The sequence below is a fragment of the Acanthochromis polyacanthus genome, chromosome 3 (assembly GCF_021347895.1).
Source record: "Acanthochromis polyacanthus isolate Apoly-LR-REF ecotype Palm Island chromosome 3, KAUST_Apoly_ChrSc, whole genome shotgun sequence".
In the NCBI taxonomy this organism is placed as follows: domain Eukaryota; kingdom Metazoa; phylum Chordata; class Actinopteri; family Pomacentridae; genus Acanthochromis; species Acanthochromis polyacanthus.
Genome location: NC_067115.1, coordinates 23588857 through 23606356, shown reverse-complemented (window position 1 = coordinate 23606356; position 17500 = coordinate 23588857). Strand labels below are relative to the sequence as shown.

At 40.0% G+C, this 17500-nt stretch overlaps 1 protein-coding gene across 13 annotated transcripts in view; it reads left to right on the top strand.

Moving 5' to 3' along the window:
• The first annotated feature begins 9369 nt into the window (after positions 1–9369).
• camk2d2 (calcium/calmodulin-dependent protein kinase (CaM kinase) II delta 2) overlaps positions 9370–17500 on the top strand; it is a 38384-nt gene continuing 30253 nt past the window's right edge. For 6 of the 13 annotated variants that reach the window (XM_051946168.1, XM_022214813.2, XM_051946166.1 and 3 more), the window contains exons 1-2: positions 9370–9875; positions 13379–13473. In XM_051946168.1, coding sequence (XP_051802128.1) covers positions 9814–9875; positions 13379–13473 — 157 coding nt within the window. In that variant the 5' untranslated portion in view covers positions 9370–9813. The remainder of the gene's footprint in view (positions 9876–13378; positions 13474–17500) is intronic. The other 7 variants (XM_022214815.2, XM_051946165.1, XM_022214808.2 and 4 more) reach the window with 2 other exon arrangements.

Sequence of the window (17500 nt, the reverse complement as noted above, 5' to 3'; positions counted from 1 at the left end):
ACTAAAGCTGCCACATAAATGTAGTAAAGAAGAAGTAGCTGAAAATGAAGTTCTCAAGTAACCCGCAAGTGTTTCTGTTGATTTTTGGATATTCCCAAAAATCTCCCTCTACTCAGTGAAATGTTGTGTTTATTGTAACTTTGTTTGGATTTTTGAACAGTTTGTCTCTGCTGTTTGTGGATTTGTTTTGTGAGGGAGGGAATGTGTCTTAGTGCAAGTACCAGCATGATTTTGTGGCCTGAGTGCTGTGTGGAAACCTGACACCTTTCAGTGCACAAAAAAGGGTGAAGTAGAAGACATTTTCACTTGTCAAACGAGTTTAAGCTTTATACATGTCCAAAGACCGTGCATTTTTCATTGAGAAAGAGAGAGCGAATTGTTTTTAGATAATCATAAATCCTTGATGGACTGCTGCAGTGGAGAAGGTATATCACATGCATGATCTTTAATTGTACACAAGGATAATCATATTTAACAAATTACATGCACAAGAAATGAACCCAAACAAGAACAACCCCCTCCAGAAAAACACTCACAAAAATAACTAATGCAATATCCAAAGTACTAAACTGCACAAACCTCCGTCTTTTAGAGCACATATTCTCCTGTGCAATAACCTTTCAGGTGCAATTTTAAGCATTTTAGGGACCGTTTTGTATATTTATACTTTTGAACATTTGTTTTCATACTTGTGGCCTTTTTTGTTTTCTTTGTTGCATTTTGGATTTTGTGTCCCCAACTGCAAGACAAGTTCACCATCTGGAATAACTGTTATTGCACAAGTTCTTGGATTGTTTCCTGCATCATCTGTATTCTTTTGTTGCTCACTTAGTCAGTCACTGCTGTCAGCATTACAGAACGACGCCACATGATGGTCTAGTGCTCGGTTTATTCCAACATGGATAAATAAACCTACTGTGTATCATTTTACACTGATTCATCTCAAAAACCTGAGTTATTAAACTTAACTAAATGGTTTGAGGTGGTCGTTTGAGTTTTAAAAACGCAAAAACAACTGAGGTAACTGAACTTTATAGTTCAAACTTTAATGACCCAAGATGTTAACTACAAATGTTCAATCACACAGACGATTGTGACTGTCATGTTTGGCTACTCTTACAATTTCTCAGTTCTTCATTTTACATGACAACAGTACAGCTGCAGTTACTCCTGTTGGAGCTACTTTGTTTCACAGTTACAGGGATGACAGGTATGTTGGCCCTAAGGGACTTTTTAAATTATAAGGTTACAGGGGAAGGGAATCTGATATTAACCTTCATCTGGGTTAACATTGTTTTTGTGGTGTTATTAGAGGAAACAGTCATGACTTGTTAAATATTGAGAACACACTGCAAAGTTCCATTGTATTCTATATGTGTTCTTCAAACTATGAAAGAAGATGGAGTGTTTTAACTCAAGGCACAATGCAAGCTGGGAAGTCAATTATGCGTTAATTTGCAGAATTTGTTTTTTATTTTACTTTTTTTTGTCCAAAACTTAATGTAACAGGTTTGGGGGAAACTAATATTCCAAATTTCATATTTATAAGTTCTTAAATTATCTGAAAATAATAGTTAGAAAATGTATTTTTAAATTTAGGTTGATATTTAGTTTACATACACCAGAACAGATTTCTTGATTCCACTAATTTGCTGTGTGATGTTTTACCGTGTAACAACTTGGATTTGGCTTGTTTGTGTCAGAAGTCACACACACTTCTTATTTAATTTGCATAAACCTTTATACCTCTGCTGATGTTATCAGTCATGACTGTGTGGCTGGTAGGTGAATATATAATTGAGGGACTTTTGAAATCCATGCATACAATTTTATTAAAAGTAAAAAAAAAAAAAAAAATTTATGTTCATTATGATCATGTCTTAACAAATTCAATGATTGTTTATTTATTGGGGAAACAATCACTTATTAATAAAAATGACTGGATGTCACTCAAATGTCAACTAAAAAACTGTCTAAATTTAATAACAACCACCTTCTAATTAGCTAAACAACAATAAAATGGGCTTGTTGTTGTTAAGTTGAGGTAATCATAACATATATTCCTTTTTTGGCAATATATCAAATTTAATGATTCCAAGGAATCATTTTGAACTAAGTTCCCCATTACAAAAATGTCTCTCAGGGAAGTGTGTTAATTCCAGATCATGGCCCACTCCTCATGAGGTCATTTCCTCCTGAAGAAAAGACTGGCAAGACTCCAAGGCTTTCTGAGTTCATTTATTATAGTGTGTGAGCCACGTGTGTATTTATCACATGTCTGTATAAATAACTTTCAATTTCAATTTTGCTCAGTTGTATATATAATATTTAGAAGAATCTTTCTCTAAAATGCCATGTGGTGTTCGGTTATAGGTGGCCATGTTGTTTTTAGGCCTGAAAAGAGCAAAAATGCCAACTGTGATAGCTGTCAACTATGTTACAAAAAGTCCCACAATTATATATTGACTCTGGTATTGTGCTCATGTTTTGAGTTTGTGAGTCTATCCTCATGGCAAAATACAGTGCTAGAGACACCTACTAATGCGGTAACTACCTGCAAGGTGGGTTTGAGTACTATGGCAGGTATTTTTATGTCTGTCTTTCTGTTTGTGTCCAAGTTTTGTCACAACCCTTCAAGATGCCATCATGAAACTTTACAGGGGAAATCAAAATGAAGGCCATATTCAAAGATGAGTGTGCTCTGACCAATCTAATCTAATCTAATCTAATCTATTATTCATGTTGCAATGAGCCCTAAGCCTCATAAAAATGCATTCAGTCAATTTAGCCACATTGTTTTCACTTCATTAGTCTTCCTGTGTGTGCATCTCATCTAGGAAAATGTGGTTCAGAAGACACAAACTGTAGCCAGAACTAACACCACATCGGTTTGTTGGTTCTTTAGCTGTTTAAACACTGATCAGCCACTTTATGCCAACTGACAGATGAAGTAAATAACACTGATCATCAGTGCAATGTTCTGCTGGAAAACCTTGATCTCTGCATCCATGTTAATGATTAAACAGGATCCCTCCATTTCAACAGCACAGCAGCAGTCTCCCCCAGCAGGACAAAGTGGCTCGCTACAACACAAAAACTGCTCAGGGACAGATTGAATAACACCTGGCCTTCAAACTCCACCTGAATAACCTCAGTCAATAGAGGTATCACCCCAACCCCAAGATCAGCTGCCAGCATCCGGATGTCAGACACCACAGGGTCCATAGCGATCCTGTGTCCATGTCCTGATGGGTCAAGACTACAATATGTGGCAGATGGTTTTAATGTTGTGGCCGATAAGTGTATTTCTTTGTCAACACATAGCTCCACAACAACAAACTCACAAAACTCTACAGTTGGGTCGTCACAATTAAGACTGAGTTCGAAGATGGATGTGATGTGACTCATGAGTAGCTGCTGAGTAGTCATATAAATATTTAGAAATGACAAATAGTGAGTAGCATGTAAGAAAATGAATTTTTCCTTTTGACAGTTTACTGTTATTTGACAAACTTTCCCTATTTTGTTAAATTACAAATAATAACTTGTAAAATCGCAGAAAAAAATGATTGATAACCCTAAAAAACAGGGCAAAACTGTAAATAACATCCACTATTTCACAATGTTTAACTATAAAATGTCACTATTTTTAATTTATTATATCAGCTACAGTTGTAATTATTTTTAGAGATGTTTCCCATTGTTTGAAAGAAAAAATATGCATAGTAAAGACTAATAATGGTGATTTTTTTTAAAACTGGTGTTTTACAGATTTCAACACGTCTTCCCTGAAATCCTGCTGATTCACTTCTTCTGGGGTTTTTCCTGCATTTAGGAATTTTTGAAGCCCCCTAGAGAGGTTTTAGCCAGGACCACAGAAATTCCATTCATCCATTCTCTATACACCGCTTTATCCTCACTAGGGTCACGGGGGGTGCTGGAGCCTATCCCAGCTGACTCGGGCGAGATATTATTATTAGTATTATTTAATTTAAACTTGATTTAACCACAGTAGACTGCCTCTGAGATTAGGATAAGTGGCAGGATAAACTAGTAGCTTACAGTCATAAAACAGTTTATTATCTGTTTTATAAAATCTGAAAAATCTGGAATCTTCATGCCCAACATTTTTCCAAGGGCACACAGATGTTACCAATACTGGAAGAACTGATGCATATTTTACAACTTTTTGGTTATTTTCCATGTTTGTCTCATATCTGCTCTGTGTAAACAGTGCCTGTGGTTCAGTAAAAAGTCTCTGAATTTTTGTCCTATGAGTGATGATCACAGCTGAGTCACTAATAGCATCACAGTTGTCCTGCAGAGCACAATATTTTTTATCAGTATTTTACAGAATGTTGTTACAGCAAACAGTATAGCTTTGACAACTTTTTTAATCAGACATCTAGAATAAAGTGATGGTGATGAAGTGTCATGATTTTAAGGTTATATTTGTCTAAGTGGAATAGCTCAAGGCCGGTCAAAATGCTGAAAATCCTGTTTCTTTTTGTTTTCTAGTTTTAGGCTCTGATAAGTGATGATTTATTTCTGTCACATTCTAAGGTGATTCACAGTGAGAAGTTTTTGATGTTATTTTCTGTATGTATGTACCGGGCTTTGCAAAAGTTCTGTTACACGGTTTCATGATCTTTAGAGACGTTTACATGTCGGAGTGAAAAATTCCATTAAATAAACTGAAAGTTCGACCTTATAGGCAGGTGTCCTTAATACAAATTTGTTCTCCGGTGAAGTTGTATCAAGATGGAAGTCAAAAGAGTTGAGATATCTGCTCTCCTTCATGCTGGCCACAACAAGTCTGACAGAGCCAAGCAGCTGAACATCAGCCGGATGACCATCCACAGAGTCGCGGAGAGGCTAAAGAATGGTGAAGATCTTTCAGGTCTTCACCATTCTTGAAAGATCACTGAAAGATCTTCACCATTCTTCAGCCTCTCCGCGACTCTGTGGACGGTCATCCGGCTGATGTTCAGCTGCTTGGCTCTGTCAGACTTGTTGTGGCCAGCACGAAGGAGAGCAGATATCTCAACTCTTTTGACTTCCATCTTGATACAACTTCACCGGAGAAAAAAATTGTATTAAGGACACCTGCCTATAAGGTAGAACTTTCAGTTTATTTAATGGAATTTTTCACTCCGACATGTAAACGTCTCTAAAGATCATGAAACCGTGTAACAGAACTTTTGCAAAGCCTGGTAAATGCTATAATAGGTGGTGTCAACAAGCCTTTATTGCTTATTAAAGCAGTCTGTATTCATTTTACTTCAAACCGTGCTTTAATTTCAAATGTATGAGTTTGATAGTGGTTTTGTCTGTGATATGTTATAAATGCTGTTCTTCTTTCACCCCTCAGTGGGCTCCAGTTCCTTTGAGTCTCAGAAGATGGACCGCCCCTCCATATTGATGATGTCCCTGACCCACCCCAAGTTTGTGGAAACACAGATAATATCTAGTAAAATCTTTATTAAAATAGTGTGCATATTAATTGAGAAAACAAACATCAATATAAAACTGTAAATAATATCAACATCAAAATCTGTATTTTTAGAAATGAAGAGTTCATTTGCAAAAACAGGTAACTCCGTTTTCAGAAAACTAATCTTTTTATTGTTTGCTTGAGATAATAATAATAATAACAATAATAATAACACTAATAATTTATTTTTCTCTATTTTGTCATGTATTTTTCTACTGAGTCAAATCCACTCAACTTCAGTTTGATTGATATTACCTCAAGTAAACAATAAAAAAAATTCTGAAAATTTATCTAAACGGAGTTATCTGTTTTTGCAAATGAACTCTTCAAATAGTAATTTTTGTGACTCTAAGATGACACAGTTTTATTTTAATCAGTATTTAAATCAACTTTAAAAGGTCATTATGTTACAGATAGTTCCTGTTGTTTCAACCGTGTTTACAATTTTTGAATGTTGCAGTATTTCACTGTTTTTTTAATATTTTTTTTTTTCTGGCACCCTTGCTGCCAGATTTTCACAATTTTTATTGATTTTTTTTACAGTGTACATATAAATAATAATGCATCTTGATTGTTGTGATCCCATCGCATGATGGTCTCCAATTATCATGATGACAAATATTTCTTTTTAGATTATATTTTGCAGTAGCAACTTCACATTACCAAAAATAAGACCTGAATTGGAGCCCAACAGTTCAATGTTGCATGAAGTTGGAGGACTGCTAAGAGACATTTTGTGCTCTGTTCACCTGTATTTCACCTGTAAGTCTTTAACCCAGTTAGCAGGAACATTCCCACAATACTGACTCACATAACCTGCAAATTTTAATAATATTTTAAACTTTAAATCTAATGTTCAAAGAATGTTTTCAGGATAATGATCTTTTCAAACAATGTCCCTACAAGGTTAAAATATTAACTAAGCTCAGTCCCTCCAGGATTTCGCGGGCGTTTTCGTGATTGTTGTTGCCGAAAATGCCTGAATTCGCGGCAGCTTTTCTAAAAAAATTGCGATAAAAGTTGCGATGTTTTGAGCTTATTTCTTGAGATAAAATTGCGAGAGAGAAGTGACAATTGCTAAAAAGGTGCATTTTTTTCCAGCTTGTAGAACATGTTTCAACACTGTAATTGACAATGTTTATTCCGAAATTAATTATTTAACGTTCCAACCCATTTTCACAAAAACTGGCACACCATGGTGGGACATTAGCAGCAGCCAGATACTGGTTTAATATGACATGACCTAACTATGCAAGGGGCGACCGGAATTGATGGGACTCAGAAACACCCCCACAATTTAATCAGTTGTTCTTTGTGTCATTTCCGATACGTCCACAGTGGTAGATTTGTAGTAGGATCACAATCATGTGAGGTAGCGTTCACTTGTTGCCATGGTTACCATGCCGCTATCAGACGCTGCCGCTATGAATCCTTAACAAATCTGTGGATCCAAACTTTAAGCCGCATCACTGCCGAACTCTAGTCATTTGGTCCTTGTGTCATTTCTGACTGACCCTGAAAACTTCATTTAAATCCCTGAGTCTGTTTTTGAGTGATGTTGGTAACAGAGGAATGATTCACACACGCTGATCGTCACATAACTCCGTTGTGTTCTTTGGTGGAATAATTTAATCTAATTTACCTCATTCTTTCTGTGCTCTAACGGATCTGGATGCAACAGCTTCCATTATGGTGATTTGTCTGGTCTGTTGTCTGATCATTTCAGCTGTTATATGTTTCGTGTTTTAAAAAAAAGTAAATCGATAATTTTTTGTCTTTTTTTATTTTTATTCCACTACAATATTGCACGGTTGTAAAACAGTTTAGCTCCGCTTTGGTGAAAAACATCAGTGAATTAATTGTTAATCACGGTCTTCAGCAGTAATTTTTGTTGGTAAATGAGAGACATTAGTATCGCACATGTCTGCATCTTCAAACCATAAACAGGAAGTGAATTCGGTGATGTACGTGCATTACGTTTGCGCTGGGAGCTGCTATGATTGGTGGAACTCATGGGAGGTGGGCCAAATTTGCGGGAAAGTTGCGGTGATTGGACAAAATTGCAAGGCCGCGCAAAAATCGCGGAGATTGGTTGATTTCGTGTGAATTCGCGCGATCGCAACATTGCGAATTCCTGGAGGGACTGTAAGCTGCAACACTTCAGCTGCAACAATCAGAGGATGTTTAAAAGTTGCTGTCAGGGCCACACATTATGTTACTGAACAATGAAAGAACATTCTCAAATCAACAGTCAAAAAATGTTTTCAAGGTGTTACTAAGACTACAGACATTTAAATGTTCCTGTAATATAACATTGTTAAAGGTTTTCCCTGCAATATATTGAGAATGTTTTGGGGATGCTGTTGAGGGAATATGTTACAGAATGTTCTTCCAGAAAACACCCACAGAAAGTTCTATGATGTTACATGATGACAAACAAACAACACTTGCAATGCAACATTCAGAAACGTTTGAAGAATGTTGGGGCATAAGTGTCTAACATGCATTTTAAAAATGTTTTTAGTGATCCCATTATGAAGGATAATATTTTGGCATCTAACTAACAGAGAGCTTCCCATTGAAAACATTATTAGAATTTGCAGAACATTCTCACTTAACTCTAAAATAATTGATCAGTAAAGGATTAGTTGATCAACAGAAAATTATATCTAAAGATTCAGCTGCCACTGCTATGATAATAAAAAAAAGCAGTCAGAGAGCGCAGTTCTCCACCAAAGCTGCTCAGTAGTTGTATGATTTCCGATGGATAAGTCCCGATAAGTTTGCAGCGGTGGATTTGTAGTAGGATCATGATCACATGATCGTCAGCAGGCAAGCATTCACTTGTTGTCATAGTTACAGTGACGCAGTGCCGCGATCTCGCAATATCCAGACTATAAGCTGCATCACTGCCAAAATCTAATCAGGTAGTCCTTGTGTCATTTCTGAGCTTCACTGAAAATTTCATCCAATTACGTTATTTTGTTTTTAAGTAATGTTGCGCACAGACAGACAGACAGACAGATGTATGTCGATCTTCACATAACTCTGCTGCGTTCCTTGGCAGAAAAATAAGAGTAATAGGGAAGATTAACATATAAGTAGGTTTTGTGTTGTTTGTTTTTTGCATTTGTCCGGTCAATGGGGCTCACTTATTAACAGAAACCACATGTTGAGTTTTCACAAACAACCACAAACCTCAGAGGTGGCCTCCGGTTATTCTAGAATATGCTTGATTAAACCTGGTGTATGATAATATGATAAACAAATGTGCTCTGTTGGTATTGTTTGTTCTACATCTGCTGTCCTGCTTTCCCCACCCCCTCATCAACCCAACCAGTCAAGGCAGATGGCTGCCTTCCCTGAGCCTGGTTCTCTGGGAGTTTTTTCCCCTCCCCATTATAGGTTTTAAATTTGTCCCTGACTGCTTGCTCATCAGAAATTTGAAAGGCAACTTGGATTGTTGGGTTCTCTGTTCTTTATTCAACATTCATGTATCACATTAAGCAATACGATGACATATGTTGTGAATTGGCGCCATATAAATGCAATTTTAATTGAACTGAATTTGATTTGAATTGAATAATCAGTCATCAGCTTTAGTTTGCAATGTTTTTTTTGTTTTTTGTATGTTTGTTTTACACACTCATGGCTATGCTTGTACATATACCCTTTAGCCCTCACTTGTGTGGCTGTTCGTTATTTTCAAATCAACAGTTTGGTTCTTTGCTTTCCACAGTTGCAGCAGCATCAATGCTGATTTTTTAACGCGCTCATGTGTTTGCGGTGCTGCTGTTAATATTAACCACAACACATTTGATATCATTATTGCTGTTCGTTGCCATTGGCCTGTGTGAGGATGCAGGCAAAGGGGCGGGACTGAGCGCACAGTCGGGGGTAGGTGCGGTAGTGCGGCGTCTGATGCGCGCAGAAAGACAACACGCACAGCGCCGGACGGATACGCACCGGAGACACCGAAATGCACACAAAATGCTGCGTCCACGAGCTGTGACAAGCCGCTGGATGTGAAGGAAAACCACGCAACAGCTGACGACAAAACCCCTAAGCTTTCCGGTCCAGATCGCAGCAAACGCGCTCAGCCTGCTTGTGTGTGTGCATATGTGTGCGTGTGCGTCTTTTTTGCCGCAGAAATCATTCCACCGGAGCTCCCCGCCGATGCTCTTCAGCTGTGCATGAGTCCCTCCGTTTGGTGTGCAGATTCAGGACAAAACCGGGCGGTGTTGACGACCGTGTGTGGTGGATCCAGTTTGTGAGTGCACCTTATCTCCGCGCAGCCCCCCCTTAGCGACTCCTTCAGGATGGCGTTGACGATTTGCACGAGATTTACCGACGAATATCAGCTGTTCGAGGAGCTGGGGAAGTAAGGAACATGTTTGTCTTTTTTTTTTTTAAATCATCTGGCATCATCCCTCCATGAAATGTCAGCTCGTTATGTAATAGGCCGCCTTGGTTTATGGACGCGGATTTCTAGCTCTGAGTGTGCGCTCTGCTGGTTGTGTAGCCATGAAACCTGTGATGCAGGAGGAGGGTAAATAATAGCATGTATTTCACGCAGGCCTGTGCAGTTGCATCCTATTTGTTTTTTGTTTTTAATCCCACATTTGAATCCCAGCTTGTGAAAGAAGATGTCATGTCCACCGTGTCGTCATTTGCCTCCATCCTGCCTGTGCGCCCGCCTGATTTCGACCTTAAGACGTGCCAAAAGCGCACTGTTGTTGAAAAGCTCAGCCGGGGTAAAAAATGCATCGGGTGTGTGTGTGCGAAAGGGGTGAGATTCGGTAACCCACCCCTCCTTCCTTCCTTCCTTCCTTCCCTCCTCCTCTCTCCGTCTGTCTCCCTCCACCTCCCCAAATCCTCCTCCCGCGTGACAGAAATACACACTCGGTAATGCGACAGCAGACCATGTAGTTGAAGATGACACACTCCCCCATTGGAGCCCCGCGCTGCGGTCAATTATGAGACCCGGGCAGGGAATTCCTCACCCCCAGAGAGGGGGAAAAGATCCGTGCACCTGCATATGTGCGTTTGCATATCTGTTGTCTTGATTATGCAAATGTATGTACGTGTATGTGTGTGTGTGAAGGCATTTTCCTGACCTGCAGTCTGCCCAGCACCCTGTGGTCACAGTGTACACAGTCCCAGATGTCTGCAGCCTGTGTTGACTTTCAGCCAAAGCAGAGAGAGATCTAAGAATACACTGCCAGTTAGTCCACTTATTCCTCTGAACTGGAGGAATTCATCTCCTCTTGCCCACCTGATGGAGGCCCGTGTTTTATCTGAAGCCTTGGCGCTCTTGACTTTATGATCCTCTGTAGCGTTCATCTTACACCATCTCTCATTAATAATGCATCCATATTGCTTTTATAGTACCTTTTAACTCACCCGATCCCTTTAGCAAGGCACCATTTCCCCCACATGCATGTACAATAAGAGTACCTGGTAGTGGAAGAGCAGAGATACCACTATGTTTTCCCCGAATGCTAATAAAAAAATGACAAAAATCCGATCAATACATAGACATGCATAATGCTGGGAAACCTACTCAAGTTCAGGTGACAAAAATAGATCTTTAAATTCAGCTGCTTGGGAGGAACACATCTCCAGAATGACATCAGTGCATAAATGAGGGCGGAAGAAGTACAATCCAACAAAATGGTATGTAAAATCCAGGTCCAGGGACTCAAGGGGAATTTGAAGGTAGAAGTGAAATAGAGATGCTGAAGAACGTGTCTCTGGTCTTGGATCTGTATTTTTTATGGCATTTTTTTGGCTTGTAATTCTTCTGCCCCTTATTGTTGTTCTCTTTCACGACCATCGCTGGTTTTAGTGACACCAGCAGCACTTCTCTCACTTTCATCGGTGTATGGTTTACATTTGTGAAGGCTAATAAATACCTGCTATATGTTTTTTGGATGCAACTTTTGGCCTGTCTTTATTTTTCTCTATACAAACATCAGTGGACTCTTGGAACCTGTTGTTCAAACCACCACAGAAACGATTATGTCTACATATTGTTGAGTGGTTATGCCTGTTTATGCAGAGATTGATTTAAAAAGACTGCATTGTGTTAACCAATACTATACCGTAAATGACAAAAGAATGGATATAGCATAAGTCTGCTAATAGAGCTAACATTATACAGAAATTATTTGGATTTCAAGTGGTATTTCGATAGAGGAATAGGTCATTGTAATTAAACTTGACAGCATGGTTTGCAGAAAGGTGAGCTCTGTATTTACGTGACTAGAGTAATACATGCAAAAATCAGTATAACAAGGAAAATACAGCTATAATCAAAATACGGCTGTATCAAAATGTTAAAAAGGCTCTCTTGAAATTGATCTCACACCAGTTTGTGTGCTTATATGGCCTTTGTTTACACAGAAACCCTTTCTCTGTGTCTCTACACAAAGCTATTTTTATCTTTGTAAGTAATTTTTATGTTGTTACACAATCAGATGGTCCAGGCAGATCCTCAACAGTTATTCCATTTCATTTTGCAACCATATGTATTATAGAACAACGCGAACATAGTGATGGTTCAGTTGCTAACCTGGAAGCATGTTTCAGCTTTTGCCCTTAATTTACTTTCAAATTTGAGAGCACAAGCATTTCACTGTGCATCTTCTGTCCTGTAGGATTGTACTCACACACTTACCATATGCACTTCACAGTGCCATGCTTCCCGACTCGACAGTCAACTAAAATTCTTACGTAACGTGTTATGCTATGATCATTTCCTTTAACAAATCCCCTATAAATTAGAGGTAAGCTTTAGTGGCAAGCTGGTCACTCCAGAGGATGTTAGATAACGTGTTCATGGTACATATCACTATATGCTCAGCAGCAAGTCACTAAAAGCATCAGCTATTTCTGCCATTGTTACTCTGATTTAATCAAATAACACTAAGCATGGCAACCACATCTGTGAGACACGAGAGGTACAGTAAATACCAGGGTTCATTTGAGGTAATGAATATGCTCTGCTTTCTCATTGGGGGTTCTAACTGTTCCTGCCGTGTCTGCTGTTGTCAGGGAAAAGACAAGGGGTTTTTCTGTGGAGTAGAAGTGATTTTGTTTGAAAGAACAGGCGAGCACAGACAGAGAAGGAGGCTGAATAGCGAAGCCGCCAGCGTGGCTGCAGAGCTGAGGCAGGTGGACCACTCCATGGCTGCATTTAGAGATGCAGCACTCTTTTCCTCTCCTCCCTTCAAATATAGCTGACCTAGTTTTTCGATATTCATACATGTGCCTGAAACACTGGAACAGCACATGGCTGAAACAATAGAAGGCTGGTTGGCCCGTTTGTAGGTGTTAATGGTGGCGTGTAGTGATTTGGACATTGTGTACTGTTGGTGTGGTGGAGCTGCGCAGCTACTGCATCTAAACTTCTGTGCTCAGAATTACAGTGTAGATGAGGGATTTAGTTCCTGTAACATCCGATGGAGGTTTGTTTCAGCAAATAAGAAGAGCTATTTAGTATAGTAGCTTTCAATGAAGCTTGCATGGTTGGTCTAGTTTTCAGGTGTAGCTCCACGTCAGACTCTAGTTAAATGGAATCACAGTGTTTCTCCTCAGAAGTTGAGTCATATTCAAACTGTACTAAATGTCCAATTTATGACAGTTTGACACATATTTCCACTACCACCTAATTAAAAAAGAGGAGCTTAGACCTTTTCAATTTGAATTATCTGGCTCACTTCCATAAGCTCGTTTAAGCCAGGCTTTTCAAACTGAGTCCAGTTGTTTCTGAGCCTGTCATAAATCACCCCTCTGTTTCTATCATGAATGATACACATTATAAATTATTTTGACCTTTTCGGAATACGTCAATAAATAATTCTATGTCTGTGTTTATTTCAGGGGAGCATTCTCTGTGGTCAGGAGGTGCGTGAAGATCTCCTCTGGACAGGAGTATGCTGCCAAAATCATCAACACCAAGAAGCTTTCTGCCAGAGGTGGGAAACGCATAAAACATACCACACACAAGCACATACCAGAAAGACATGCTACGCGTGAGCAGAAAATCCTTCCCGGGGTGTTACAGAGTTACATGTGGATGAGCTGTGAACACTGATGCCTTTAAAACAGGCTTCAGGGCTGTGAGAGAATGCGTTTTAGTGTGCTTGTGTGAGAGAGTTAAAGCCACTGAGTGACACAGAGGGGAAGAGACTCATCTGGATTTTGGTTGATTACATTTTCTGTGTGTGCAGAGGAAAACAGTGAATATGCCAGATAATATGTCACACGGTATTTGCTCACTTGCACTTTTTGTGCTGTGTGATTCTCACTCCTTTTTGTGTGTTGTTCATAGTTGTCCTTTGGTTTCTATGCAAATGTCCGTCACATACAACCTTGTGTGTGTGTGTGTGTGTGTGTGTGTGTGTGTGTGTGTGTGTGTGTGTGTGTGTGTGTGTGTGTGTGTGTGTGTGTGTTCCGTATTGATTCAGGGCTCTGGCTGGTCTTGTCGTCCCAGGGGCAGATCTCTTGCGAAGCCGACCCAGTTCTTTCACATCCGTCACTGTAATTGTAGCCGCTGGCCTGGTTGCCTCAGGCCTGGGACGCACACACACACATAAATTCACACAGTAGCTCCTAAACACACACACTCACAAACATGTGCACGTGCAAGCACACTCATGACCCAGGAGCCACTAGCAGCCTATTTGCAATTACTAACCAATGGTGTGTTGGGCCTTTACGGTTTCTCCTCGTCTCCAGCCAGTGGCGGGTTTCGTCACCGTGTTAACTAGTGACTCATGTCAGGCTTCTGTCGATGTGAGCTGAGCTTTCTAACTAAACTCTCCTCTGTAATAATTTACTAAAAATGAGCTTGTGCACGTGTAACTCGTAGTTTCATTCTGATGATTTAAATCGGTGATTTGTCCTCGTGTTGTTGCCCCTCCCCCTCTTTGCAGTATTTTATCTTTCAATCCATTCCAGCAGTCTCCTCCTCAGCATCCTCCCTCTCTATGCTCTTCTGCATTTACTTTCCCTCCCTTTTTCATACCTGTCATCTCTTTTTTGGTGTGAATTTCACATGGTACCTATCCTCTCCTTCCTGCATATTTTCCCCCACTAATACCTCCCCATCTATCTCTGCCTTCTTTCCTGCATCCTCTTGCTTCTTATCGCTCCTTCTCTTGGCTCCTTTCACACTGTGCCTCTTTTTTTTCTCTTCTTGCTTTCCTCTCTCTTTCTCTCTCCTCTCAAAACTGCTTTGCTCTCTCCCTCATCTTGTCTGTCTTCTGCCCATGTTGACCCTCCCGCCTGCTGAGTGCAGTGTTGGTAATAGACACCTTTGCAGACGGATCAGTGTCTCACCACTCGCATGGACAGATTTTCCAAAAATACTGCTCAGAATTATCTTACCACTTACGGATGTGGGCCTGCTTGTGCACATACACACACAAACACACGCACACACACACACTCTCTCTCTGTTTCTTCTATGCATGTGTGCCTATAGAGTTTTTCATACAGGGCGTGCTGGCGTGTCAGATATGGTCTTACCGTCTTTCCGCGATAAGCCCTAGAATTGCAACTCTGATTCCCTTCTCTCTGGCAGGATCATGAACTCCTCCCCGCCCGAATCCCCCCCTCTCCCAAACCCCTCTCCGGCACTGTGTGTGTTTGCGTATGCAAGTGCAGGCGTGTGTGTGTGTGTGAGTATATATAATTGAAAGAGGTTTAGGGTAGGCTTGGTGGCTGGAATGCTGGCACATCAAGGCGCTTGTGTGTGTGGGCATGTGCGTGTTTGATGTGTTTCTGGTTATGCAGGCACACATGTGTCAGGCCTATAGGACCAGTCACAGTCCTGCAATCTGCAATCCTGATTATGCAGCATTTCATTAAGAGCAGCAAATGAGCCAGTGAATGAGAGGAAGCAGTGGAGAGACATAGGAGAAGAAAAGGATAGGAAGCAGAGGGAGAGAGACAGATAATCGGAGAGCGAAAGAGAGGACGGCAAGCCAGTGCTTAACAGAGTGTGTGTGTGTTTGTGTTTGTGCATGCATATTCCTCACAGCAGTTGAATATTTGTCCTCCCCCCTTCATGCATGCGTCAGTGTCCTGTCACAATGACTCTGTCTAGTATCTTTTGTCACTTTGTATTTGCTTGTGATGTGCTGCCTGTGTGTGTTTGGTGTGTGTGTGTGTGTGTGTGTGTGCAGCTATGCAGGTGCTTGTGTATGTGTCTGTAATCCCTCATCTGTTTGAGTGTGTTTGTGTATGTGGATGTCCTTGTTTGTGAATCTGTGCACTAGCCTCATTGCCTGACTGTGTGGCTCTTCAGCTTGCCATAGCAGTAGGGCAGTTTGCACTGGCGAATCTGTTGCAATAAAGATATTTTAGAATTAAAAAAATAAAATAAAATAAAAACAGGCTTGCTCCTCCTGCTGTGTAAATATTGCAGAGCCACGCTGATAAGGAGATAGGGTGGAGAAATAAAGACTGCATTTACAAGGAGTAATGAATCAAAACAAAGATTTAGAAATATGACGCAGGGTTGTCGGTGCTTTTCTTCCCCCTTTTTCACATTTTATCTCCTCTGATTTCCTGTTCTTATTATATCAGAAGCGTACCATGTTGGTAAAGTCCTCTTAGTTTTGCCGACACTGAATTACAGTTGTTCCTGGCTTGATGTCGTTCCAGTCCACTGATCCGTAACTGACCCTCCTTCAGAGTGGACAGTTTCTGTGGTAATTGGGTTGTGCTGTTGTTATTTTTATGTGGAGGTGTCATGGTAACAGAGATGATAGCTGTTGCTGCGATTTAAGCGGTTCTTCTTTAGACCAATAGATACTATATACGTCTGTAGATATATCTTTGCATGTTTTTCCCTTGCGTAGTTTTCCCTCATTAGGCAAGATAAAGATTCGTCCTCCATCCTGATTTCTCTTCTCTTTTTTTTTTTACTTTGCTGTCTGTATTCCTGTGTTTCTCTGTTGTCACTGTGACTCTGTTTCGCCTCACTTTGAAGTGAAGGGAAGGAGAGATAGAGGGGATGTGGTTGTGGGAGAGAAAGACAGGGAGATAGACGGACAAACAGGAGGGGAGGAAAGGAAGGAGGGATCAGTGGGAAGACGGGGGATCACATGACTCACTGGGTACTTGAAAGCTAAAAATAAATGCTGGTCGTGCTTTTGCTCTGTGTGTCTCTATCACACATGCGCGCGCGCGCACACACACACACACACACACACACACACACACACACACACACACACACACACACACACACACAGAATTGAAAATATTCCATCTTTTGAAAGGAGCTAGGTTTTTGGTTTCAGTCGATGCTCACCTGTCTGACAAACCAGGCTACCAGTAGAGATGTGATTCTATTGTTTTGTTTGTGTGTGTGTGTGTGTGTGTGTGTGTAATTTAGATATTTCAGTGTACAGATTGGGCATGGAACATGAATAAAATGTCTGATTGTGATTTTTCTGACCCGACCTCACAGTAAGTTGTATTATATTTTTTAAATTAAACTCCATGTATCAATCAGTGGTATAGAAAGTATCAAACATGTACCTCAAGTTAAATTGCAAACTCATTCGATTTCTTTATATAATAATGCAGTTGCTATATTGACTTTTGGGCTTGTCACCAGTTCCCCATTCTCTTTTTAAAATCAGTCAATCAGACAAAATCTCAAAGTATTCTGCTCCTTTGTTAAAACATGCATCAAATGAACTCACATTGGGTGTGATTTTATATCACATTGTTGAAAACTGATTAAATATAGTGGATTTCTTCCAGATCGTTCATCTTCTCATGGCCTTTATAAGCAGATAGAGTTTGTATGTACATAAAGGCAACCAAATAGTCTCCATGACAACAGAGCAAACCTTCTCCACTGTTAAAGGCCATCTGATGCAGCTAAAAGCTCTGAAATAAATCTAGATTTTTTTGTCAGACTACTATTTTTAAAGGTCAAGAGTGAATCTTCAAGCTCAACCGTAGAGGCGGCTTAATAACACC